Genomic DNA, 26,352 nt, shown 5'->3' with positions numbered 1-26,352 from the left:
TTCTTCCTTCATCTCCTATGTTCTTTAAACCATCTCCAGTAATTTGATTCAAGATTGGAAGGAAATCCTTTGAGAGCACATAAAACAGTATTTCAGTTAAACCACTAATGTGATTTTTCATCAATCAAATATTAAATACTTGAAGAGAAAATACACTTGAACTATGAGAAATGCTTCTGACGGCAGTTCAAAAGATGCACATCTGTGCAGTTCTGCAAATAGACAATAGATTCACCACTGTGTCACAACAGAGTGATTAGTTTTTGTGCTTCATAGATCCATCTTCTGAAGTGTGAGAAATGAAAACAACTGCAAATATGGATAAAACAAAAGCACCATCTTAGATAACTGCAGACAGCATTTGTACAAGAAGTTTCTTTGCCACTTGTTGCAAAAATCTCATATAAAAACACTAATGGTAAAATTTCAAAGTGTTCAGAGAATCATTACTTTACTAAGTTCTAAGCCTATACAATGTAATGAATTATATATTGATGAGCTTTTTGTGATAAAAAGAGTAAGAAAGAGATTAAAAATAATAAATTTAAAAAAATCAATGGGCCAAATGTTCAGCTGATAATAACCAATAGAACTGGGGGAGCGAGGAAACAATACTCCCTAAACAAACACTGGATTAGTTCATGATATAACTTTCTGTAAAAATTCACAAGAAAATAACTTTATGAGATATGCTAAAAATGAGACCTAGCTGGTTTTTTTTTTTTTTCAAATAATATTGTTTCTGTGAGTCTTGGGAAATGCACAATACACTCTGAAGTCCTCCTTCTGGCTTAACTGCAAAATTATATTCTCATCTGAAAAAAGTAATGATGGAAGAAGCACGGCAAACGAGGCAGCAAAAATAGAGAGGTTACACAATCACCTAGGTGTCTGTTGATTTTCATAAGCAACATTTGATCCTATTTACTGCAAGTTAATTATCCACACCACTCAGTATATGGAAAGACAAGTCATTACCATTGCAAAAGGAATCAAGAACCTTTGAAAAGAATATAATGAATGCACATTCTGCACATATACTACAAATGATGAGCAAATTTATACTAGAATTAAAAAATGTGAAAGCAACCTGACAATAAAACCCCCAAAATATGAGGAAAAAGTAATCATCATCTACTTTCTAATTTTATCACAGCCAAAAGAGGCCTTGAGGTGAAAGAAGTCAATCTCAGAGCCATAGCTTTTTCACTTTGACACTTCTAATAAAAACTAAAAATTAATTTTGAGGCTAGTTCATGCACGAGTCTAGGCACCTGAGAGATTGAATGAAGAGAAATGTTAGTACAATAATTGGTTGCAAGAAATATTTCTCAAAACTTTTGGACAATTTGCAGAGAATAATTACCCATGAACAAAAGTGCTTCCTGCCTAAGCAGCTCAAAAATAGGAAAATAATTGCCATCGGAATATTATTCACTGGTTTGTTTGGGCTTTTTTTTTCTAACAGTGAATACATTAAGAACCATGCAGCCTTCCAAGGGAAAGTTAAGGAACTGTCCCTGGTGTGGGAGGAAATCAACAAATGTATTCCTGTCTCCTAAAGAACTCCTATTGCTGTCATACCTCTGCCTCGTTGCAAAGCTGGTTTATTTCCTGGCACACTTGAGCACTCCAAAAAGTTAGAAACAACCCAGTTTCAGTTCTAGGCTGCCTATGCAGTTGGAGAGCAGCCTGAAAGAGTAGCTTGGCGGTTAATTGATCCTTCCAGCCTACTAACAATAGGAACACTTGATTCTTTCCTCAAAGTTGGGGGGCTTCTAGTTGAAGACTTTTAAGTGGAGAACTTGCTGGTTCTCTGCTAAACAACTGGGTCTCCTATGTGCTGAAAGCCTACACTGTCATCAACGAGTCCATTCAGAATCAAACCTTTCCTGCACATCTAAAAACTGTAATTCAGCCCATCCTTTATCCATTTTCACTGTGAAACTCAAATATTATTAAGTAAAAGGACATTTTAGCTAGATAAGTCTCCACTTTCTGTCTCAATCACATTGCAAAGTTTTCTTTTTACTAATAAGAAAAAATCCCTCTCCATGCTTCACGAGAAAGGTTGTACATTTTTCTCCTGCATAAAGACCTGTAAAGTTTCATCCCAATGCAATTAAGATTTAAGAAAGTTATAAGTAGAAATTAAACATCTGCAAATAATCTTTACGGTTCATCAGTTGCACCAGCAGATATAGTTGATTACTGGAATATGAAAATAGAAAATGTCATGGTAAACTTTTAGATTAAAGTAATTATACTGGAATCATTATAAGGGACTGAGTTCGTTACATTACAAGGTAGTTTTAATATGTGACCCATTAAAAAAATATATGCTGACTAGTACTGAAGTCTTCCTCAGATGCAATATAAAAAGCAGATTAAACTAACCTTCTGAAAGTATGTGAATGCACATTCTGTTTTGTAATCTGCTCAAATGCAAAGTTAAAGAAAGAAAAAAATGGCTTATTCTATTGCACTCATGAGGTCACAAAGAAATTTAAAGTAGAAAGTATTAAACAAATCAAAAAACATTTAGGAAACTATTTAATCACACTCTGGACTAACAGCAAAATATTGCAGAAATACTACTTTAATTAATGGAAAAAAGTATCAGTTTTTCTCCTATTATCAATTCTGACAATGAGTAAGTTTATTAATTATTATGCTAGAAAGACGTTAACTTCTACCACAACGGTTTTTGAAGAGTATTGAATTCAAATGTTGTACTTCTGTTAGGATTTCTAATTCTTAGTGTTTATTTAACTCCATCACCCGGTGCTAGTTTGGGGTTGTTTTTTGTTTTGTGGTTTTGGTGGGGATTTTTTGGCAGGGAGGAAAGTTTTACAATAGCGTGTAAAAAACATTTAATCCTCTTCTGGCCAGTGTAAGATCATCCCAGAATCAAACTCAAATGAATCCTCTCCACCTTCTGGATTTTATAGCTGTTCCTCTCCTCTAAGGCTTCATGGGAAATCCTTCCACACCTTCACTGTTCAGAGGTTATAATGGCTTTGATTCAATAAAATGTCTGTGTAGAAAAAAACCTTGACTCCAGGACTTAGCAAATACTTAATCCCCATAGATGACAGTCAAAAAGAAGCACTTTTCTAAATGCAATCTGAGGCAAAATGAAATGGAGAGTGAACATTATGATTCTTCAATATGTGTTTAGAAAATGGGTTAATTTGAAAGGGGACTGATTTTATAGACTTGAATGCTTGAGGAACTGCAGTCTTAAGGTACCTAGAATATCTGAAAAGATAGGAAACAAGCAGAGGGACACTTTTTGGCTTTAGGTATGATCAGTTCTGAGCACAGAAAATTTCTGAACCATAATTAGCACTCAGTTAAATTTGTGCGAGCTGCCTGATGTTGGCATATAAAAACCTCTCCTTTTAACTAACTGATAAAGGGAGAGAGGTCAGTTTAACACTGCAGAGCATTAAAATAGTTACGAAAAGAAGAAACTAAAGTTCAAAGAAAAATAATTTGTATAATGTCCAGCAGCGCACATTATTAAAAGCCATTCATATACTGTGCACTGGATGGCTCCTGAATTCTCTTGCTTAATTTGTACTCAAATTACCAGAGCAGTAAGCCTCAAAATAAGAAGGTAGAAGATATATAGTAATCTACTGCTTTGAAACAATCCAGTACATCGATATGGCCAAATGGTAACAGGAAATCTAAGAACCAAGCAACAAACTGAAACACAGCAGTCTCTTCATTTTTGATCTGAACTGGATTTTGTGGTTTCTCAGTAACCACCTGCAGCAGTTAGCTCTCCCACAGTCTTTAACGAGTTTTAAGAACCTGATCTTTCTGGTTCTAAGGGAGTTCTGGAAACTAAATGTTTTTCCTTTCAGAGATCAGAATGTTTTTTTCTTCTCTTGTTTGCATGGAATAACACTAGACATGTCTCCCATCTTTTCTAAGAAAATACATAGATTTTGTTTTTCTTCATCTAGACCGCATTTTTGCCTTTTTTTCTCCCCGTATTTGCGCGTAAAAGAACAGAAATAATTTACTCTAGACACATCATAGAATGAAACAACCATTTCTGTAGTAAATTCCAGAGAGTTTTGGTTTTACTTGCATAGGAAATAGGAAATAAAAACACACTTCTTTATCCTAGGTATTGATTCAAATATCTATGAATTCAACAATATTTTTCCAATAACATTGGGGTGAAAAAAATCGAAAAATATTGAAAAAATATCCAATATTCGCATATTTTTCATGGTTATTTTTATTGTAGTATGGTAACTATCTTTAAAAATAAACTGTTCTATAAATATATGCAGTTCTGAATATACGTACTTGCTCCATTTAAAAATATTATTTTCAGGGCTTCAAATCTAATTTGCTGCCCATTTCTGATCAACACTTCTTAGAATTAAAATAGAGCAACTTTTGTGCACTAACTGTATATGCATTTATTAGCTTATTAACTCCCTAGATTCTTAGAAAGTCTTCGAGGAATTTAATATTTTGCTGGTAAAATTACCAGCATTCTTGGTCGTTCATTTTAAGTTCTGATTGACTAGAAATGCCTTGGGGAAAAAAAAGGCATAAATGCACAAGAATTGCATCTTCTGATGTCAGCAGTTCTGCTAAATTTAACAGCCACAAAATATGAAACACCGGATTTTTTATACATGAAAATTATGTATTACCATTTTCAACCAAACCCGAATTTCGTTCGCAAACGCATCTGTTATTTTAAATAATAAGCAGCATAAAAATATGCAAAATCATTAAATAAATTTCCAAGGCCCCCAAATCCACTAAAATCTCCCTTTATATTTTTCCAAGCAGTTTGAGAAGACATTTTTATCTAGTGAAAGGGAGGTCAGTCAGAAACCACTGGTATTCCTCAAAAGTCATTACTAAAACACAGTGTCAGGGTCATCAGATTTTTCTAAACAATGGGCATGTCCAGGAAGGGCCCAATCATTTCCAAAGCCACTTAGTACACAGAAATTAGTTGAAAATCCAACACAGGGATTATTTCAGTCTTTTTGCAAGACATCCAGTACTACCCAGTTATCACTTGGCTAGAAACACGTAGAAGAAACTTCTTTTGAATTCAGCATTTTTGCTTCCTTGTGGCCTCCATCTGATGAAAGCCAGAACAGGTAGGCACCAGTAATAACAATGGAATCACTTTTTTTAAAAGTGCAAGGCTATGGTTGTTACCAGCGCTCTCAGCGGTATGAAGCTGAGCACTGTAAAATACTCTCGGTCATCTGAGGAGGATCCAAGCTCAGGTACAGATGCTTTGGAACAGGTCCCTCCCCGACTTGGTATAGGAGAATACTTGGGAATAGGAGAGGAGTGCAAGGAGCAGGTGACTACATGTTGCAGCACAATCACAGGATAAATGATTGTTCTGCAAGTCACCAGGGCCCTTGAGGGACTCAGAGCAGCTGGAATTAAGTGGCTGCAGGTATGGTTGTAAAAATGATAAAGCTTTTGGTCCACTGTGCTGCAGTGTTTAGCTTCTCCCCACAGGCTCTCAAACCCTGAATTTTGTGTAAGTTTTAAACTGTCTGCTTGACTGAAAAAAGATTCTGATGAATTCTTCTGTAAGCAATTAATTTCTTACTAGTATATTTAGCATCACTTCAAAAAACTTCATGTTGTCAGGGCTCTGTTAACACATTTACAGTTCTCCTAAGCAATGGTGTTTCCTAGTGATCCTTGTGAACTGGGCAGAATATTTTTCCATTGTTGTCTCCAAAAAGCATAAAAGCAAAGGAGAAGCATCAGATTATTTTGGTATTTGAGCCAAAACAGTATACTGCAGTTTAATCAGAAAATTATGTCAGTTATGGCCTTCTCTTACTTCTGTGAAATTGCAGCATCGTTCTTTCTTGCTGTAAAGATTTAATATTCTTCTAAGCCTTCAAAAGAATCAGGCCAAGGAATGGCAGTAGTGTAGAAATAGAGGTTGGTAATTTTCTATCTCCAAAAGAAGTCAAAGCAAACTCCAACTCCTTTAAACAAAAGGTTGAACCTGCCATGACTATAAAAATACTACTGGGTCCAAAAAGATAAAACAATGTGCTGTGAATGGCTGGTTTTCAAATTGCCACAAGCATTTCCTGAGAGGCAAAATAAGAAAGTAAGTGAAAGATTTTTTCATTTAATTAAAAATAACTAGATGAGACTAGAGTTAAGTAAACTTTTCATAAAGCTGTGATTTGACCAGTAAAATCTGGTAATCTATTTCTTCCTTATATTATTATTACCCGGTCTGAAAACCTTTAATATTCATTACAAAGAACAGACATTTCTGTTTGCCACATTTGCCAAAACTCTGTATACTTGTATGAAGTGCTGCTGAATGTCTCAATTATAAAACAAAACATAAAAACCCTTCAGTTGCTCTTGCCAGGAGAATCTTTACTTTATTTGAAATTCATCTTACAAAATAGCTAATAATCTCAGAATTTAGTCTCAATCTTCTTTTTATAGAGGGACAACTCACAGGAGAATTTAGGACCCTGTAGTGCACTTCAAATAGTACAACTGTATTTTAGAACAACTGCTATTGTCTGCAGAACCCTTGAAATTTGATGTCAGTGAAAAAGAGCAATTATACCTGAATATTTCCACAGAGGGAAGCAAAGGATTCAGAATAGTACTCTCCCTTCCAATGCTTACAGTTGTGGGGTTTTTACTTTTCTTTTTGCTGTTTAAGTAAATTACTGACATTAAGAATAAGAAGAAAACCGTCTCTAAAAATTGAATTAATCATCAAGGGAAGTTAGGTGCCATAATGCCACTGAACTTGAGTGAACCTTACCTAAGTTACTTCATTAGAGTTTGCTGAATTGCAAACAGCTTTAATAAGTCTAAGTTTTCAAGTCCTCGAGGGTGCAGAATTCTTACAGGAATCCATAAGAGCTCTATGGATAGAGAATCTGTAAGGAGAGGACCTAACATCAGTATTTGATTTGATTTGTTACAAGTTGAATTATAATTTAAATAGAACACCAATGCATCTGGGTTATTCCATCTGACATGCTGCACAGCAGTGTTTATTACTTATATAAAACTAAACTTTGCTAGCCTATAGAAAGAAAGATTTTAGGCTAATTGAGTAGAAAGATGAACCAGGCAGCCAGGTAACTGGCAACCTGGTTTTAATAACCCATCATGCATAGACTGTGCAGCATCAGAGCTATGCTCCTTCTGCTTGTTTTCTCCTTTCCTGTTAAAGTGTAAATGAACTGTTGTATCAGAATTTTAAAAACTAAATTATACAGATATCCAGCCATTGTAACAAATTGTGATCAAAAACAATATCAATGGGAAGACAGACAGGACCTCTGCCTCTTTTTCTTCTCCTCTCAATTATTTTTAAATTTTCCATTTGAATACAGATCTAGTAAGGCCTCATGCAATGTGTCTTCATATCAGACACATTTAAATATACAGAAAGAGAAAGAAAAGCATAAAAATTATCCATTGTTTCAAAAGTTTAAAGTATCAAACATGCTTTAAGCAACTGTTTAAAGCACTCAAAAGATAGAAGAGTTGTTATAAAATAAACACATAAAACCACAAAAAGTGTCTCTTCAGTAAAAACATTCTAAAATGTGCTTCCTCTATTTCTAATTATGAGAATCCTTCCCTAGATGAACAGCAAATTAATCACAGGATAGTATCCAAAACTGCTATCATCCACCTTAAAGTAATTACTGGCTCGTTAACTTCAACTTTAATAAACAGGATGCTTACAAAAACAGTACGCTATCAGCTTTCAATACCAATGATGTCCCAACCTGAAAAAATGAACTTCGTTGCAAGACAGAAGAAGTAATGTAAAAAAAATTAATTACTGGAATATTTCTCTGCTCAAAATTACTGTCAGTTTACTAGTTCCAGAGCTTTATAACCGAATTTAAGTTCCTAAAGGTGATGCCCACATACAACACTTAGCACTAGCTTTAATTAAGGTTTCATGTATCCCCAGATTGCCCTAAGCCAGTATTAACAGTCATCGTATTTAACGAATGCAGAAATCATGGTCTTGAAGGGGCTCTACATTCATTTTGTTAAAAGTAACAAACTAATATAACCACTCTTCTGAACACCTTTTTCTTGCAGTCTAGAGCATGGATTTCCATCTTCAGTAGTGATGATCACATCACAGAACCTGAAGGAACTGAGCAAGGATGCAAGGTCTCTCCTGATCTTAATACCTTTAATTTTCAAGCATAAATTCACTCAGATTTTATGACTTATTTTTTCTGTAAATGACTCTACATTGTTGAATAAAGGTGTTAATCCCAAAATTTCAGACCTCCATTTTGTGTCAGTCAGGAGGGTTTTACAGAAACAAGTAACTTTACTCAACTGAGGTCCCTGTAATTCCACCTACACTGTTCTCTGCAGTTACGACTTCATGAGTTTTGAATACGACACCTGTCCCAGTCAGTGCATTACTCCCTGCAAAACCCTAACACCACTCTCTCCACCCCTGGTCAGACATTTCTTATACATTTCTTGAGACTTCACCTAGCAGCGCCACAGAGCTCTGCGCTGCAAACACAGCACATTCCAAGAAACTGGGACTTGCCAGCTTGGGGAAAAGCTGTTGTTTGATAATCTGTTATCCATGGGAGATTTGTTCTGTAAATGCCAATTTCCTTTCCTAGTGTAGAAGGGTATGAACATTAATAATACAGTTACACAGTTCTCATGATAAAAATAAAAAAAAACAGTCAAAAAGTTGAAGCATTTTGAGTTTAATTCATATTAAAAAAAAAACAAAACCCATAACAAACCAAAAAACAAATGGATGCTTATGGTAGATAATTTAGTCTATCTTTTTTAGCCAAAAGGTAGTGTCAAATTAGCACATCTAGTATAGGTAGGTGGCATGTACTAAAAAGCTCAAGCATAGTGGTTGCAATATTTCCCGTAAGTTCTTTACATGGTTTTAATTCTTATAATATTTGGTAGTTTATTTGAGGCACAGCTGTAACCATGTCTTATTATATGGAAATCCTAATTTTCATTTTGGAAAATGAAGAATATTGTTCTAATTTGCGCTTTGAAAAATATCATTTTTTTAAACTGTTGATTGAACTGACTGAATATATATCTTCTCTCTACTAAAATAACTGGTACAGTATTGACAAGTTCTAATAGAATATATTTTCAGCACGGAAAGATGCTTTGACCAAATGTCTCACTGAAGTCTCTAGTATAGGACAGGTCTGAAGGTATCCATTAAAGCCTACCTTGCCTTCAGAATTGTTAGAGAGCTAATGTGCCCATCAGAACCATCTTAGAGTATTAAACTCCTTTTAAACTCCCACGAGTTTCTAAAATCTAATGGATAATTTTCCTATATGTGCTTTCAACACAAAATATAATCTGATAATCAAAATTTGAAATTGAAACTCTTTGGAAAGATTTAAAAGGTTGGACGTTTGTGTGTCTGTGTTGGGGTTTTTCTGCTTAATTTTTACTCGTAACAAATGCTTGCAAACCATGTTAAGTTGATACTACGTTTTAAGAATGAGCAAGTCTTATGCAATACCATTCTTGTCTACAAAGAAGAGAGATCTGAAAAGTACAAACATTTCAGCTCATACTTTTGCTTCAAACATTTTAATGTGTTTTTCATTAACACAATAGTTTTTAGTAATAAAATTTAAGAACAAAATGTTCCTTTTCCCATCAGCATAAAAAAACAGACACAAACCCATATCAGGATATCAGTATCCCACCTAGCACTAAAGACAAAACTTCAGGTTAGGTGAAAATTTCCTGTGTTTTCAACTAAAGATGAAGAAGAAAATTTTCTGGCTTATAGTATGATACAATCACCAAATATTTTTCTTTATAAAACAGGCTAATATTGACCTGAGCTCAATTGAGCAGCTCCCTGTGTTGAACTAGTAACTGCAAAATTCTTTGACTTCACTGGAGACATCTTCTCTATGCAAGTTAATGCACAGTCTTACAGCATCTGACTGCATTTCTTAAGTGGGTCATTATGTAATATCTAGATGCTGTTGCTGTGGGCTATAACACATAGGAAACTTTCAAAATCACTTAAAGTGAAAAATGCTAAAGAGCTCTAGAACCCCTGATCTGGTTTACATTTTCCCTGGGAAAAGATGACAGCTTAGTAGGCATCCCAGCCTTAGGTTTTGAAAAATTCTGCAAACCCCGGTATCTTTATTTTACCCTACACTAGTATTTTTATATTACTGCTCAGTTCATTTTGGGGGTACTATAGATGCACAACACTATCAAGTACAATACACACAGACACAGTGAAACAGAAACTGCAATTATTTTTGTTTCCTTTCATGCATATGCGTACAGATCCAACATTTCCACACTGATGGCTCAAATCTCCAGCTATTGATGCTCACCTAGGCCTCTGAAGGATCTTCAAAAAACCAGGTGACAACTAGGTTGAACAGACAGATCAGGAGCTCTAGAGAAATGACAAAAAGAATAGATCCTATTCTAAAGCGTACAAAACTAACAGAAGTCTTAACAAATAAGGAAACTATATTAACTCAACAGTTCATTCTCAAAATTAGTTTCAGGTAGATCATGCTTGAGTGCCTACATCTTGGAGTATATATTAAAAAAAACTACTTTTTGATGTGTCTGTGCAGTGCTCTAGCTGAGAACGGAATTACTTAATGCTGAACACCTAAAACCATTCATTTCCAACCCATGAACTATTGGTTAAGTGCATCTTGCACTGCAGAAGCACTCCCAATTTAATATATAACTGTAATCTTCCCTCCCACTTGCTTAAAAATATTCATCCGGTTTCTCTTCTCCTCTCTGAGAGCCACCCCTGAAATAACTTCTATATAAAAAACTATGCATAGAAATGTAAGCAAAGATGAAAAATACAAAGAAAAATCCTCAAGTATCCCAAGAAATTTAACCACAATTAATGTACACTTCCCAAAAAAATTTTGTCCATTCCAGTCCCAGCATCACAGAATGGTTGAGATGGGAGGTACCTTTAGAGGTCATCTGGTCCGTATTCAAGAAATTGCAAGGTGTAGTTTTTGAGCTTGAAAATATGGCAAAGATGAAATTAAGTTAATTTGGCCTTGTGGCTATTTCTATAGCAAACAGTGCTAATACTAGACTTCAAAGCCATAGTGCGCAAGAAAACTCTACCCAATGGCTACATTCAAACTCCAAAATAACTTAAAAACAGTCTCGAAACATTCAACAAGCTGTACTTTGGCCCAGTATTTTAAAAGTTTTGACTCTAGTGCCATAACAAACTAATGTGAAGTAACATAATTTATAAAAATAGTCAAACTGCGCAAAAAGTCAAACTACTATTTGCGGTGCTATTGACTTAATTTTCTCTCTGGGTTTTTACTGACTTTGTATATTCTCTCTGGACAAGCAACTGCATCCTGAAACACAGAAATTACAAGAAGTTACCAGGATGTGTCTGCATCAGGATGCAGAACTGCCTGCAACACAGCCAATCTAAGACTGTATTTACCAAGTCTAGCACTGAAACTCTAGTACACATCATATGTATTCTGCTTTTAAAATCTCCAATGTTTATTTTTGAACACAGCTATACATTTTCCTATTCAAGAAGGCATTTCACTGATGGCAGTTCTGTAATATGTTCTGCACATGTGCTTTTACAGTCACTACTAAATGAGCAGCCTGAGTACACACAAAAAGAATTAATTGTAAATTGTCAATCAAGCAAGTGATAGCAGCTATCAGATAATGAGAAGCAGCTACTGTGCAGTGAAGCTGATGCTTAGTGATCATGATTAGACGTTAAGAAAATCTCTGACAGAAAATTTGGTTCTAAAAAGACACAATTTTGGTGATATTAATATAGTAAATCCTAAAATATTGGGATGGTTCCTAAGCAAGTCTCCATTAATTCCCTGAGCTAGAAAGGATCACATTTGAATCCTGCCAAAGAGATAAAAAGTGCTACATCAAACTCACACAATTTCTGGGACCCAGAGTGGGAAAATTCCCACAGTGCTGACATATGGACATATTAGGTTTTCTATTCAGATCAGGAACGTATTGTCAGAAGTCCCCTAATGGTTCACATCATGGAATACACTTGGATTCTTTTAGGTGAAAGTAAATGGGTAGATGTGTTCCAGAAGCTCACTTAATGCACTAAAAATATTAGCAGGCATTTAGTCAATCCAACTAGACTAGAGCTAGTCTGAAGTGAAACCCTGTAAAACTTCTTATTCACTATTACTCATTAGCCCCACTTCACACTGCTATTCTGAGCTACTACTTCCCATATTTGGGCATAGCCCAAATTCATAGACTGACGAAGTTACTATTTTTCTACTAAGACTTCTCAATTTCATTTCTCTATCACTTGTGAATTATTCTTCAAGACTTCAGAAAGTGTCCAGTAATTTTACTTTAAGATGGTGAGAATTCTAATCAAAAAGCATTGTGAACCTATCATCCAAGAATAATGTAGTTCTCCCCTTCTCAGTATTATCAAAGGCACATGATTACTGGCTTAGGAATTTAATAAAAGAGTAATGATTAGACTAATAAAAAGTTATACAGGAATAGGCACAACAAATAGAACTCACTGTGCACTTTATTTCCAGCTAAGGTCAACAAAACTGTTCTGAAGGAATAGGGCAATGCTAGCCTGATATACTTGTAGAACACTTAAAATAAAATTTAAAGGGAGAATAAATGCCATGAAGATAATGACACGCAATGTCACCTAGTATAAAATATACTAGTTGTGATGAATGCTAACAAAGTAAGCGAAGATCAAAATCAAAATAGTGTGAAATCACCAAGTATACAGAAAAGAAGATGATGTTATATATTAAAGTAAAAATCAAGTGTACTATAGTGTACTATATGGTACATTATGTCCTCCATGGGGAGATCTGGACTGGTCAAGTGTAGTGGTGCTCAGGGACAGCCCAAGTTTGCAATGTCAGTATCCTCACTGGCCTATGCTCTCTCTAGCAGTGACATCTAGTCTGGATGCCTCCATCTACCCATCAAGAGAAGATCTATCGATCTTAGAGAAAACCATATGCTCAGACACTGGAAGAAGAGTTTGGGAAGGTGGGGAGGGGTGGGGGAAAATAACAAACTTTGTTTTAAACATCGACGTGCTATTTTTGCTCAGGGTAAAAAAAACCTGATAATAAATCAATCAGCTCTTTTGCTAACATCTTTGACAGCTCAAGCTGGAATAAGTTGAAGTATAATAAGGAATTTTATTAAATTCTGTTCTACTTTTTCTACAGTCCTTGGTGGGACAGAGCAGCAGAGCTGAGCTCAGGGTGCTTGGGTGTGCTCCTGCCAGACCACTCCGCCCTCTGTAGTTATAAAGCCTCAGTCGACAAGCACGTCCTCAGGAGATTTCACTGCCAGGGAATTTCACCTACACACCACGGAGGCCAGAGGGATTTCTCTATGAGCAGAAGTTGTAAAAACGAAACTTTAAAAACAAATGAATTTTCCCAGCAAAGCCAATGAAAGGAATGCTGATTGCTTTAAAGCCAGAGCACCAGCTCCATGCCTCCAGAGGGCTGCCTGATAAAAGTCTCTGCCTGCGCTCGTTAAAACAGCTTTATCACATCTCACAACTGAATTCAAACATACAGTTTAATTTATTAACATCCACAGACCAGTTATCACAGAACTCTCCTGGAACTACAAGCTTAAAGAACCATATCCCTAAACTATCAAACTATAAAAATGCATTTGGAAAAGACAGATAATAAATCCTCTATGGTCATTTGTATGCAAGAGCCATTCTAACGGTGGTTTTAATCAGGCAGTGGACAAAAGTTAAATACTTTTGGAGTATGTACACCAAAAGTCACAACTAGAAAGGCTTAAGCTGGTATAAAAGTTAAAATATATGACATCTTTCTTGATTAAAGCCTCCTAGATACATCAGCCTTGAAAAATGAGAGAGAAATGAGCACACCCTATTTTATCATTATAATAACATTTAGTAAAGACACTCATAAAAGCGGAGGCACATCTTATCAAGTGTGAGATGGTACAGCACTGATAAAAATAATCTGAATAAGAAGTGTTTGAAACTTCAAAAGCTTTGCTATTGCCAGTGACATTGACTTTTCATGTTAAAAAATTGTTTAAAGTAACTGTCTTCAGTTTTTATTTATGGAAGAGAGAACTAAGTTCATGCTGCATATCAAATGTTTAAGAGCTAAAATATTCTTAGAAAAGATAGAGTTCATAAAAAGGTCACTGACAAAGTTTTCTTTCTGAAGATCCAAATCCAATAAATAGCTGGAAAGCAGTGCAAGTTGAAGCTGTGCTTCTGTATTTTATTTATTTGGAATATCTGTTCAGATCATAAAAGAGAACTTCTGGAGGCCCTTGAGATTCCCTGCAGTCTTTCATCAAGCTTCCCATAGAAATGAGGGAAAGTTAATGGTTGTTATTTCTAGCAAAACAATGATTCCTACCTTATCCCCAATTTTTGAGAGCTGCTTCATATAAAGGTAAAAACTTTGTGCACTGAAAGGACGTAACTCACTATACAGTGATTCTCCTTAGACTCAAGAGGAACTGGGAGCTGCTGATCTCATCTCCATGGAAGCAATAACTTCTACAGAGCTCTTTTAGGATGGGAAGAATTACCATCAACAGGGGCAAGCTGGAATCTCTCCTTTATGTGAAGCAGAAACACCTGAAACTAAGTTGAAATCTGTACCCTACTTTTAATACTCCAATTTCAAGCACTGTAGTCAGTAAACTTTCAACAAGTTTGGAAGTTAGAAGATGAAAAGCAACACTCAAAAATTAGCTATCATTTGTAAAGGATAATGTACAAGACATCAAGTAAATTTCCAGAGGAATAATCTATCTTGTAGAAACAGAATGGAAAAAAACTGTTTAGGTGACAACTGTGCATCTGGGAAGTCTGCCACTGCTGAATATGTTACATCACAGGCTGAGGACAGGTGGAAGGCTGCTGTGGAAAGGACAGCAGTTTATACATTAAAGTATAAACAAGACAAAAATTTAAGACATACCAAATAATGGTTTTGTCCTATTCAGTACTATATTTTATCCATTTTGGGTATCAGGCTTTAAATGTCAGAAGGCTTTCTTTAGAACTAGGAAAAAGTTTGTATCAGGAAAGACAAAATCTGGAATAGATTAAGTGGCAATGTCATGGAGCACCCAGTAGTAAGTACCCAGAACTGTAAGTACGTTAAACAAAAAGCTATCTGAACTACCACATAAGTATTTGAATTCTGCCTTGGGTAAACAGGAAGACTTCTCTACTTCTCTTCCAAACTATTTCTCCACGATTCCATGTTTTTTATTGCTTTTATCTGAAAAGTACAACTGAAATTCAATGTAACTGAATTTTTGAGCTGGATTTTGCATCAGCCTTCTGCCCTGAGTAGGCTGTCTGGATTACATACAGTTGTATGTAGTCAGCCCAGTTAGTCACTGTCTGCCTAGCATTCAGAGACAAATATAAACATAGAAACTTGACTGAGTATATGCCTATTTATTTTGTCCTCAGCCAGAAAATTCACAACTTTATAGTAGTGTGGGGATATTTCATAAAAATACAAGTTTCTCAAATGAAAATATTACACAAAAATCTCAGCATTCCCTTAACAACTTTTATTTCCTAGAAAGCAAATTCTAAGTGAGTCTTAGAAGTTGCAGTTTTGGTGCTTCGAATTACTCTCCAGTACTTTGAGTAGGTAAACAGACTCTCTTTAGATATCTCTATTTGTTTCTCTTATTCCTTTACATTATATGAGCATGGCAAGATTACATTAACATTACAAGGTGTATTGTCAATATAGTTGTGTATCCTCTACAGCCACATTTTTGGTTTATGAAATTATGGACTACGCAGGAAGAGAGAAAAGCTTTGTTTCTTCCCTTCTTTGTGATAGGTTTCAGAATTTGATGGACTAAAGTCACCTGTTCAAACGCTGATGAGCAAGTACCTTTCTTAAGTGTAACAGGATGATTCTCAGTTGCAAACACTGCACTGTACTGGCAAGATCAGGGCTTTTTATCGTAATGAAACAAGCACTGATGTATCCAAAAGATCTATATTAATTGCTTAAGTGCAAGGTGGTTTAATCAATACACAGCCTTCCTGGAACATGAAACCATTGTTTTAGTATTATTACAACAAGAAACTGGTATCTGTTCATCTAATGAACTCTGTGTTTACCATTGAATACACATTTATTCTAACACTACACCTGCAGAATGGAAAATATATTGTCTACACAAACAGCACTGTAAGTTGCTACTTACCAAATAGTGCTTTAATAATGCCATTAACTTTTTCTTGTTCTTTTCCAGTGAGGAATCAGTCTCTTAACTGACAACATTTCTGTACACATTCTTTGTGAGGCAGCTTACTTGAAAACACATCATTAATGTTTTGGGTTCTTGAAAAGAAAAACATGCACAAAAAAGCCTACTTTCTTCTGAATTCTTTAACTGAAAATGTCCTAATAGACTGCCTATTAGCAATTTAAGTCCTGTTGATTAAAGTGACTGCTGATAAAACATCATTTAATAAGATGTTAGAAATTCACTGACACCTTTTAGATAGTTTTACATTTCACTCTGAACAGGTCAAAATGTTCTTGCTTTTTTCTAAGCATAGGCAGTAAAGTAAAACATACAGTTAAATTATGAGTAGAGGTTTGTTTTTTTGAATACATGGGGTTTAGGTGAACACCTTCCAGACCTTTGGGAAAGAGAAACGTTACTGCTTCTTAAGAAGTCTAGGGTGACTCAAAGACCTTAGATATAGGAAGTGATCTTTATAAGTTTATGTTGAAATACAAAATTGCTTCACTCTATTTTATTATCAGAAAATTAGCTGAATGCAAACAAAAGGTGTAACTTACACAAAGATTTTTGAGTCTAAATAATGTCTAAATGCTGTTCAACCCTGAAAGTTAAGTAATTAAGCAAGATATTTAAGTATGAATCTTTATAATTTTAAGTCCTGCTAGTTCATATTTTTAATAAAGATTTAATGTACTAGGGGGGAAACTTGACATCAGATGTGCAATGTAAAGAACTAGGTCATTATACCCTCAGTCATATCTGTTTCCTCCTCACCTTAACCTCTACTTACTATTTTTCCTCCAAGTCTATCAGAACTTCATTTTATATAAAACATGCATTAGAGACCCACCAATTACACTGGAGGCATCACCTCCTGTCCTCTCCTTTCACTGACAATCAATCAGCCTAGAAAGAAGTGCATAACCTCAAAATGACATCCATCTGAGGAAAAAGATTATACAAAACAGGTGAGAAAGTGCTCATTTAGCAGAGGGGTTCACATGTACCTTCTAAGTGACAAGGAGAGGGAGAAGCGGGAGCCATTGCCTGAAAGAGTTGGAGGTGTCAATCTCCTGCAAAGAGAATCTTCATCACCATGTAATAGAAGGCAGAAAGGGCAAAACCTACCATCTGTCCACCAAACCATCCTGCTCTTTGACCTCCTCTTTCCCATCTCCCATGTAGAGAAACAAATTCATAGTCGTAGAGACAGAGACTGGAATCAATAGCTCTGAAGCAAACAGTGACAGATCCCAGCCACAGAAGTGGCTCATTTTCCCAGTTCTGGGAGATGACTGCACAGTGTTGCATATTTCAAAAAGCAAAACAGGAAAACCCCACTTCATCACCATCATAAAGATCAAAGAATGACACAGTATATAAAGTAGACCTAGTTACTGAAACAACAGCATGAAATTCTCCGTATCTTAATCATACTGCACATCCTCACAACTTGCATATCTACTTTGTTTTATTATATTTTTTTCCTTAGGCATCTTGGGTTTGGTAAACTGCAGATCCTGGCTGTGCAGAAATCAGGGCAGCACCTAAGAGGCAGTGTGTGTATGTCAATTACAGCATCTTTTTAAAAATAACAATAAACTTTAATGTGTACTTGTCTCAGTTACCAGCAGGTGGATGCTGCCAGCACAAAACACCTGGAACAAACAGTCTGGATTTATCTTTTCTCTGTTGACAGCATTACAACGGGTGATACTTTTTATTATGCTGCATCAGAGAGCACAACAAAATAACCTCAAATGTCCATAAATCAACATGGAAAATAATACACAGAATAGAAAGAGTGTAGTCAGAATGATTAAGGACAGCTGGTATCACCTGGTTAAAACCACCTACACTGTTAAAACTCAAGACCTATGGTGATCTGAGGAAGCACCTATCATACTGCTAACAGCACACAGTGAAGCAAAACATGATTCTATGGTTGGGTCCCCTTGATATACACCTTTTATGTTATTTTATATTATATTCTTTTATATTATTTATATATTATATTCTTTAAGGATTTTTCTCCTACTTATTATAAGAGAAACAGGATTCAATTATCTCCACCTAAAGGCAACAGAACAGCAGATCCTCAAGTCCACTTGCTCAGACACCACTGAAGCCCCACACATGAACGGCATTCCTTGATCTCTATCCTCTTCTTTCTTTTAACTGCTCAGGCAGGGACTGTAATTCCACAGCGTACTTTTCATTCTCCCAAGAACCATCTGCACTGGGAAACCACATGCACACAGCCAAGGATATTCCTGCCAGCAGTGGGGGTTCCCTGGACCATCTTAGCACCTGGACATGGGGGGAGCACCTGCTGCTGTAAAACACCAAGGAGTGGCTGATGCAACATTCTTTGGCACAATAAAACAAACAGTCTCAGAAAAAGTCAGTCCTTTCTAGGGTATTCTTTGAAACTGTGGCTGCAACATTCATGCAAAAAAAAAAAAAAGCATTATGGTAGTACTGGCCCAGGTAGATTGTTAATTTATGGTATTTAGCATGTACACAGACATCTCTACGTATTACAAAATTCCAAACCTCAATGTTCATTTACAATAATGCTTGTATCTCACAGATGTTATATAGAGTGTGACTTTCAAAAGATCATAATTTCAAGTTGTATCACGTAAGTATGTTAAAATTAAAAAAAAAAAAATCAAACTTTTTCCTCCTTTCCAACTCACTTCAAGTATTTAGGATATTGTCCATTTAGAATAGATCTTTTCTTCATATAATGTTTACCCTTTGTTTGGCACAATGTTGTCTTTCATTGTGTTTTACTGACATTACATTGTATATTATAATAAAAAGTTCTAAGTCAAATAACTACATTTAATTTTAAAAATGAGAAATCCTTATTCACTGCAATTATTTCCACAGGTATGAAAGGGTTTAGGAATAGTCCTGATAATCAGACGACTTACTGTGATGAAATGCTGTTCTGGTTGTTTCCACTGCGAAGAATCAGACCCATCATCACACCTTATGGCTACTGTCTACCTTTCTAATAAATCCTAAATGTTTCTTCTGGCTTATTAACAAAAGTTTGATTCAAAAAGAATGAGAAGATTTGCTATACTAGAGCCTAATGACTACAGCGATATTCATCAAAATTCTCTCTGCTGGAAAGATAACTGAAAATTGTGAGAACAAGAAAACGTATCAGCAAAATTGGTCTTTTTTCCTATCATTAAAATAGCAAACCCTTTCTTACTGACTGCATGAAATAGAGCAACAACCTTGCAGTCTGTGTCTTAGAACAGTCAAAGCCTTTAAGCTGGAATAACTCTTTCTAAGATGTCACCACTTAGTCACTTTGTGGCACACTGCTGGAATGTGCTGTACAGTGCTAGGCATTTAACTGTGCTTGGGGATTACGCATTATTTGCTGAAATACACCTCGTATACAAACAAAGATATTTTCTCCTATAATAAAATCCAAACATTTAAATGTGAATCATTGTTTTTAACAGGGCAAAGTGTTTATATTTTAAAATTCCCTATTATCATGCCTTCCACCTGTAGTTCATTTCTCCAGTAGACACATAAGCACCTATAACTTTTATACCACTGTTTGTGTTGCTGCAGTATAAATTATAAACATACAACAGGGGATCACAGCTATAAACTGTACCTCTAAAAAAATTTGTTTTACAGGTGAAAAAGAATATAAAAGAGAAACACTATATTTATTTTCAGAATTCTTACAAAAAATTCCTTTTAATATCATATTAAGTCTCTGCTGGGCTGCCAGAAATAAAACACAGTATGTGTTCAGATTCTGTGTTTGGGTTTATTCTTAGAGGTGAATGGATTCAATATACTTTCAACCCAACCCCATACTTTAACCTGCTGCCAGTTTATAGCTGTCTACAGATCTCCTAAATTCATAAAAGCAAGTCTAGAGCCCAACCTCATCTGCTGCTGCATGCATGAAGGTGATAACACAGAAATGATCTCTCCTGTAGAGTGTGAGAATGGAAAATAAAGTGAAAAAAAAGGTCAAACTTTGATCTATGATCCCAAGCCTCCTGTAATTATTATTTTGTAATTGTATTAAGAACACCACAAAATAATTGGATTCCATGGTTTCCACAGTTATACAGACTTCAAAAAACATATATTCCATACACTTTTGCTTCTCTTCCACATTCCACCTGGTGTACTCAGTGGGAAATCCAGACCAAATACTACCTAGCCATCAAAGCAATAGCAAGCAAAGATCTTGCCAGAGAAACCAGGATTCTGAAAAGACAACTACTGTCAAAAAAACTAATGCCTATGTCAACCTTTTGTTCATTTCCTTTTGATGCAGCCACACATTATAGTTCAGGCCAAACACAGAGATGAACTATCTCATTAACCTCACTATTAACTATCTCCACCTGCACTGCCACACTGTGCTCCAAAGAATGACGGCTTTGATATCTGCACTCCTTATGTCCCAGAATAGGCTCAAGCCTATTAATTAAAGTGTGTGCTAATAAAGAAGAGAATTCCACTTGGTTCAGATTATATCGACTACAACTACTGAAAAATTGATTTGGCTCCTTGACATCCAAGACCACAACCTTGTGCCAATGTTTTCTCTCTCATCTCAAACAAGAGTAATGGCCTCTGCTAATAGGAGACAACAAATTGCCAGCATTTGTTTGGCAAGGAAGATTTCAAATACAGTCTATTTTGGTGCTTGAAGGAAAGAGAGGACAAGCAGAATTGGGGAGGGGGTGGAGGGAGGATAGTAGGACAGCCTGGCAGTAATGCATATATCTGTGAAAGAGTGAAGCAATCAGGCGTTGTTGTATTTTTAGATACTTTCTTTTTCAAGTGCCAAAGATTACGAATAAATCACAATGGCAAACTGAGAGGCTGAGATGGGCTAGATTACAGCTGAATGCCGCACGGATCAAATATTCAGCTCCAACCCAAAGCAGAAGTCCTAAGTGCTTATCTGATACACTGTAAAAGCTTTCCATGACACACACTAGATACTTTGATGACTACGCTAACTGCTAGATACCATATCTGCCTCTATATATTTTACAATGTCTAAAAACACCTGGGAAGCATCAGTTCTCTAAGCCAAATATACCTGAAACTTGTCCAGATGTTCAGTTGTTTATATATCAACTCTCTGATCGTGGGTTTCTGACCCTGAAACACAGAATAATGAATAAGAAAGCTGTATTTTGTGGGAATTTATATTTACATGATATAAAATTGATTTTGATGGAAAGCCAAGGTATTTCCAGCATTTAGGTCAAATATGACTCTATACTAGAATTTTGCACTTCTTTACACGCTCACTGAATAGCGGAATCGGAAATGGAGGCAGAATCCAAACTTTATGCAGAGGCTTTTGCCGCAGACAGTTCTCCCACCCTGCAGGAGCAGGATGTATATTTTACACTTAAAATATTTGCATCTATTTGCAAGTGCATGATACATATACCTCCTTTCTTAGATCACGAGTCCATTTAATTTATTCCTTCCCTTGTGTATTTGCAGATTTCACACAAAAAATGTGGCATTTGGAAGCAGCATTTCTAGCACAGAAATGCTAGTCTAGACAAGATGGTCCAGTACCCTGTCCACATGAATCTTGAAAGTGTCCAATGATAAAGAGTGTTTAGAGAAAAGAGATCATTAGTAAAAACATGACACTGACTTTTGACTGACAGCATGTTCTTTGGATGGAGCTCCTAGACTTTGACACCGCTATCTTTCCTGACAGCTTTTACGCTGATATGAGTAGTGATGGAAATCACTGGGATAGTCACTGCCTGTTTTTCATGGTGTTAGATGAATCCCAAATGGGATATAAAGAAATCGGTCCAACACATACCACCAATACATAATCAATTTTGTGTCTCAAGGTGTGAGATACAAAAGCTGTTTCCTTCTTTCCTTCCTCCCACCTCTTCTTTTTTCCTGTAACTGTTTTCCATTACATTTTTTAATCACTTTCATGATTTTTCTTAGCATCCCCTTTCCTAAATTTCTATTTTCAGCTTTTTCAATATGTAATTTTGGGTCCTTTTTAGCACTGCTTCCCTTGTCTTCTAAGAATGCCTCAAATGATAAGCGTAAGTCATTCACTAAAAGCAAATGTGAGCACTATTGCACAAGAATCCCTCAGAGGTGTGGCACAGAATACTTCGCTCTAAGTAAACTTGAAGTTGGATAAACACTTCTTAATAGTACTCTTTGGTCTATCTTCTGTCCACAATGTAGAGATTACAGCCTCTTTTCTGACATGAAAAATTTGTGACTGCCCTGTCTAATCAGAGAAAATCTCCAAAACTTGTCATAAACGACACCGTGGCTTTTGTAAACACTTCTATTGTTTGAATAAAGATGGGTATATTGGTCAGCACAATCCCCATTCTGAATTCATCACACCCTAAAGCAAAGCAACCAGTTGCTGTGATAAAGTCTTATTCATATTTGTATTCCCAACAGCTTAAGTTTGTCCTAGATATTGAACCCATGGGACATTTTGTGATTAAACTTGTTCTTACCCACACAGACTTTTACTGATAATCTCCCTCTGCTCTTCACATTTTGCAAAGATGCCTTTGCCCTGCAGCAGAAGAGTTTTGGCTATCACTAGCACAAATGCAGCTATCTCATTGATAAAGACTGTTTCATGGGGCAGGGGGGATGAAACAGTTCATCCTTACAATGGCTCAGTATTTAAGAGCAGACACATTCTGTTACTTCAACAACTCTCAGTGGTGCTCCAATTGACATTAACTTGAATGCACTTGAATTAAAAGATGCTCTGCAACTTGCAAGAGTAAATGTAAGGGGAAGAGCAGCTGAAGGGAGGTAGAGTTCTTACCTGTTAAATGGTAGAAAACGTTGTCTTTGTCATTAATAATTTTCATAATTTAATCTGCCTGTGTGTTATTTGGGCTTCATTTCATTTGGAAAAATTAAATTGAGGAACAGTCACACTTTCTTTGGTTTCATTTTCTGGCTCTCGTACACTAGCATCAAATCCCTGTAACAACTCTATTGTAGGCATTACCATTTAAAAACAAATAACATTTTAAACATTGATTCTATTTGAGAAAAAAATCCACCAAATGCTTCCTTATTAAAAATCCAACAGACAGGTACTCTCGGAAATGCTGGTGGTACTGAAAATGAGTTGCAAGTTTAGGAGCCTGGAGGGAGAGAGGAAGAGAGAGAGGAGAGAGAAGTTTAGATGACAAAGAGCCAAAATTGTGGAACGATGAACATAAATGAGCTCTCTTACGAAAGGAGGAAGCCCAGAGGAGCGAAGCTAGACACTTGTTAGCTTCACATCACATCAAGCTAGTGATGAGATATAAGTTGAGTGGTGATCTAATGTGTGTCATTCTCCAAAAGAAAGGAGGTATTTTCTTTCAGCTCTGTCATTTTTATCTTTCCATGTTATTTTTCTAGCATAAGAACTTATTTTCAAGAAATGTTTTTCCTACAGTAACTCAGGTTTCAGTCAGATTTTGGGTTTTATTCTAAAACAGTGCAAAAGTGTATCTTAATGCCTCTCAACATTGCAAGCTTAAAGTGAAATAAAGCTGTCATTAATTTCTAACGGTTATTGGGCTTGTATCTTAAGACAACCAAAATGGACAACACATCTAATGTGAAGCTCAACTGTAAAAATACCATATTTCTATTTTATATTACTTGCATGACATGGATTCAGATCATATTTCCCCATTTTTTTTATGGATGCTGTTACTGCTAACTATACCTATAAGAAAAAATAGTAAGCTCTAAACTCTCTTTATGCTTCAACACCTATAATAATGATCCATAAACCAAATAATTCCTCAACAGCAGCTGTGCAAATCCATTGTGTCTAAATTATGACCTGTTCTGTATAGCCTGAACAGTCCTACATGGTGGTTGCACAGGTAGCTAAGAGCCTGCCCACTGTTTGTCTCTCATGATGTATGTTTAACCGAAAAGCAGTTTGACTTTCAGACCTCTAACAGACTAGAGCTGTAAGGCTGACAGTGGTATGTGGAGGGAAGAGCCTTAATTACAACTTGCAGAAGAGCCTTAATTACAGGGGGTTAATTGGGGGCTTGGATCTGAAAAGCAGTGAGAAGTATCACAACATTTAGGTGGCTGTGCCCTTGTTGGATACCCATAACGACTAAGTAAACAATTGAGCTGATAGCCTGATAGCACAGTCAATTACAAAAAGTTCCCTATCCCCAAAGTAAATGTTCTAGTATCTTATCTGAAGGGCTACACACCCTAACACACTAAAAAAGCTGGGACATTAAGGAAAGAGAAAAATCAAGTACAATCCAAGAGAACACGTGGCTGTGAACCTCTTTTACGTGATTCTGAAGCATCAGAAAACAAGCAAAGGGTGGGATTACACTGTGTCTTTCAAGTAACTTGTTGGTAAGGCTGCTCTTCTACACTGGCATCACAGAGTTTATAAGAAATCTAGCTACACAGCAAGAATTGTGAAATAGTTTTCCACCTTTTATAAGAAAACAAGTTTTTCCTGGTTTTGATTGCCTGTTTTGCAAAGTTTTTCATTAATTGTCCAACCACCTTCTGCTTAACCAGATACCTTGAAATGAACACCTTCCTCCACAACATCCTCTTACACATTGCACCCAAGCAGATTAATTTCTAAATAACTGGGAAAAAACTCTTAACACTCCAGGAGTCACAATCACCGTGGAGGACAGCAAAGCATGCTTTCTCTCCTTCCCTAAAATTCAAGTTCTCCTCTAGCCTTTCTCAGGTGAATGTGCAACTGCAATTTGAGATACAGAGAAGAGAAAGGCACGACACAGCCTTTGGCTTACCGGAAGAAGCTGGTCTCCATCAAATAGTTGTCACTTAAGCATCAGAAAGGTACAATGGAGACCAAAGCAGGGAGGTGTAAATGGGATTGACCAAAAGTACCTCCTGGGAGTTGGGAACTGTGCATGGTTTGCCCAAGAGGTTCATACCCAGCCCTAAGTCATTTCAGCAAAGGCAAAAGTACCAGCTAGGTCAGAGCAGGCATCTTAGGGCGGGATTCGCAAAGCCCTGAGAGCTTCTTAGCCCGAGATCCCAGGTATTAAGCGTTTGCTTACTGTTCCTATAGGCACACGCACACATTTGCCCCGACTGCAGAGGTGCGTTTACCCCAGGCAGGCAGCTCCCCCCTCCCCGCCCCGCGCCAAGTTGCCAGACTTGCTGCTCGAAGGTGTGGGGCGAGACCCCCAAATAATTCCGAGGAGCAGCATCGCGTTGTCGCGCTGCCCGCGTCCTACCGCCTGTGGAGCTGGCCTCCTCCAGCTGCGCCGAGATGCTCTCCACTCTCCTCACGTCCATGCTTGGAGGCGGGAGGCGCCCGGAGCCGCGGCGGGAAAGCGCGGCAGCACCGCCGCGCCGGGGCGGCGGGAGCCGGAGCGGGGCCGCGGCGGAGCAGAGCAGGAAAGGAGCGGGAGCGGGGCCGGGCGCGGCGGAGCGGAGCAGGAGAGAGCGGGAGCGGAGCGGGAGCGGGCCCCGCCTCGGCGGCGGCACCTCCCCCGCCACCCGCGCGGCGCGGGGCGGGCTCGGCGCGGGGCTCCGGGCGCTCGTCCGCGGAGGCGCCGCCTCGACCCCTTCCTTCCTCACCCGCCGGCCGGGGGAAGGCTCCGTCTCGACTCGCTGCCCCGCCGGGCTCCCCTGGGCTCCTCCTGCCGCAGCGGGGCTGAGCCGGCACCTGCGCCCCGGGCCGGCTCGGGAGAGGGGGCGGCCGCGGGGAAAGCCCCGAGCGAGAGTCCGGCAGGGCTGGGCCGGCCCCGCGCTGCTGGGCGGGAGCCCACAGGTGGTTCCCGCATCACCTGTAAGCCGCAGGCTGCCCGGGACCCTGGCCGTCACCGAGCCGCGGCACAGGGGAGCTCCCATCGCAGCTGCGCTCCGCGAACGCCTCTGTCAGGTTGGCCCAGGCTGGGAGCACTCCCT

General features: G+C 37.4%; 1 protein-coding gene across 2 annotated transcripts in view; it reads right to left on the bottom strand.

Annotated features, from left to right (window-relative positions):
• KCNIP4 (potassium voltage-gated channel interacting protein 4) overlaps positions 1–25,764 on the bottom strand; it is a 413,215-nt gene extending 387,451 nt beyond the window's left edge. The window contains exon 1 of one of the 2 annotated variants that reach the window (XM_017838612.1): positions 25,677–25,764. In XM_017838612.1, coding sequence (XP_017694101.1) covers positions 25,677–25,737 — 61 coding nt within the window. In that variant the 5' untranslated portion in view covers positions 25,738–25,764. The remainder of the gene's footprint in view (positions 1–25,676) is intronic. The other variant, XM_017838148.1, reaches the window with a different exon arrangement.
• Between the last annotated feature and the right edge of the window lie 588 nt (positions 25,765–26,352).

The sequence above is a fragment of the Lepidothrix coronata genome, unplaced genomic scaffold, assembly GCF_001604755.1.
Source record: "Lepidothrix coronata isolate B3197 unplaced genomic scaffold, Lepidothrix_coronata-1.0 Scaffold0, whole genome shotgun sequence".
In the NCBI taxonomy this organism is placed as follows: Eukaryota; Metazoa; Chordata; class Aves; order Passeriformes; family Pipridae; genus Lepidothrix; species Lepidothrix coronata.
The sequence above is the reverse complement of the archived record's forward strand: the minus strand, read 5'-3'. Positions and strand labels throughout refer to the sequence as shown.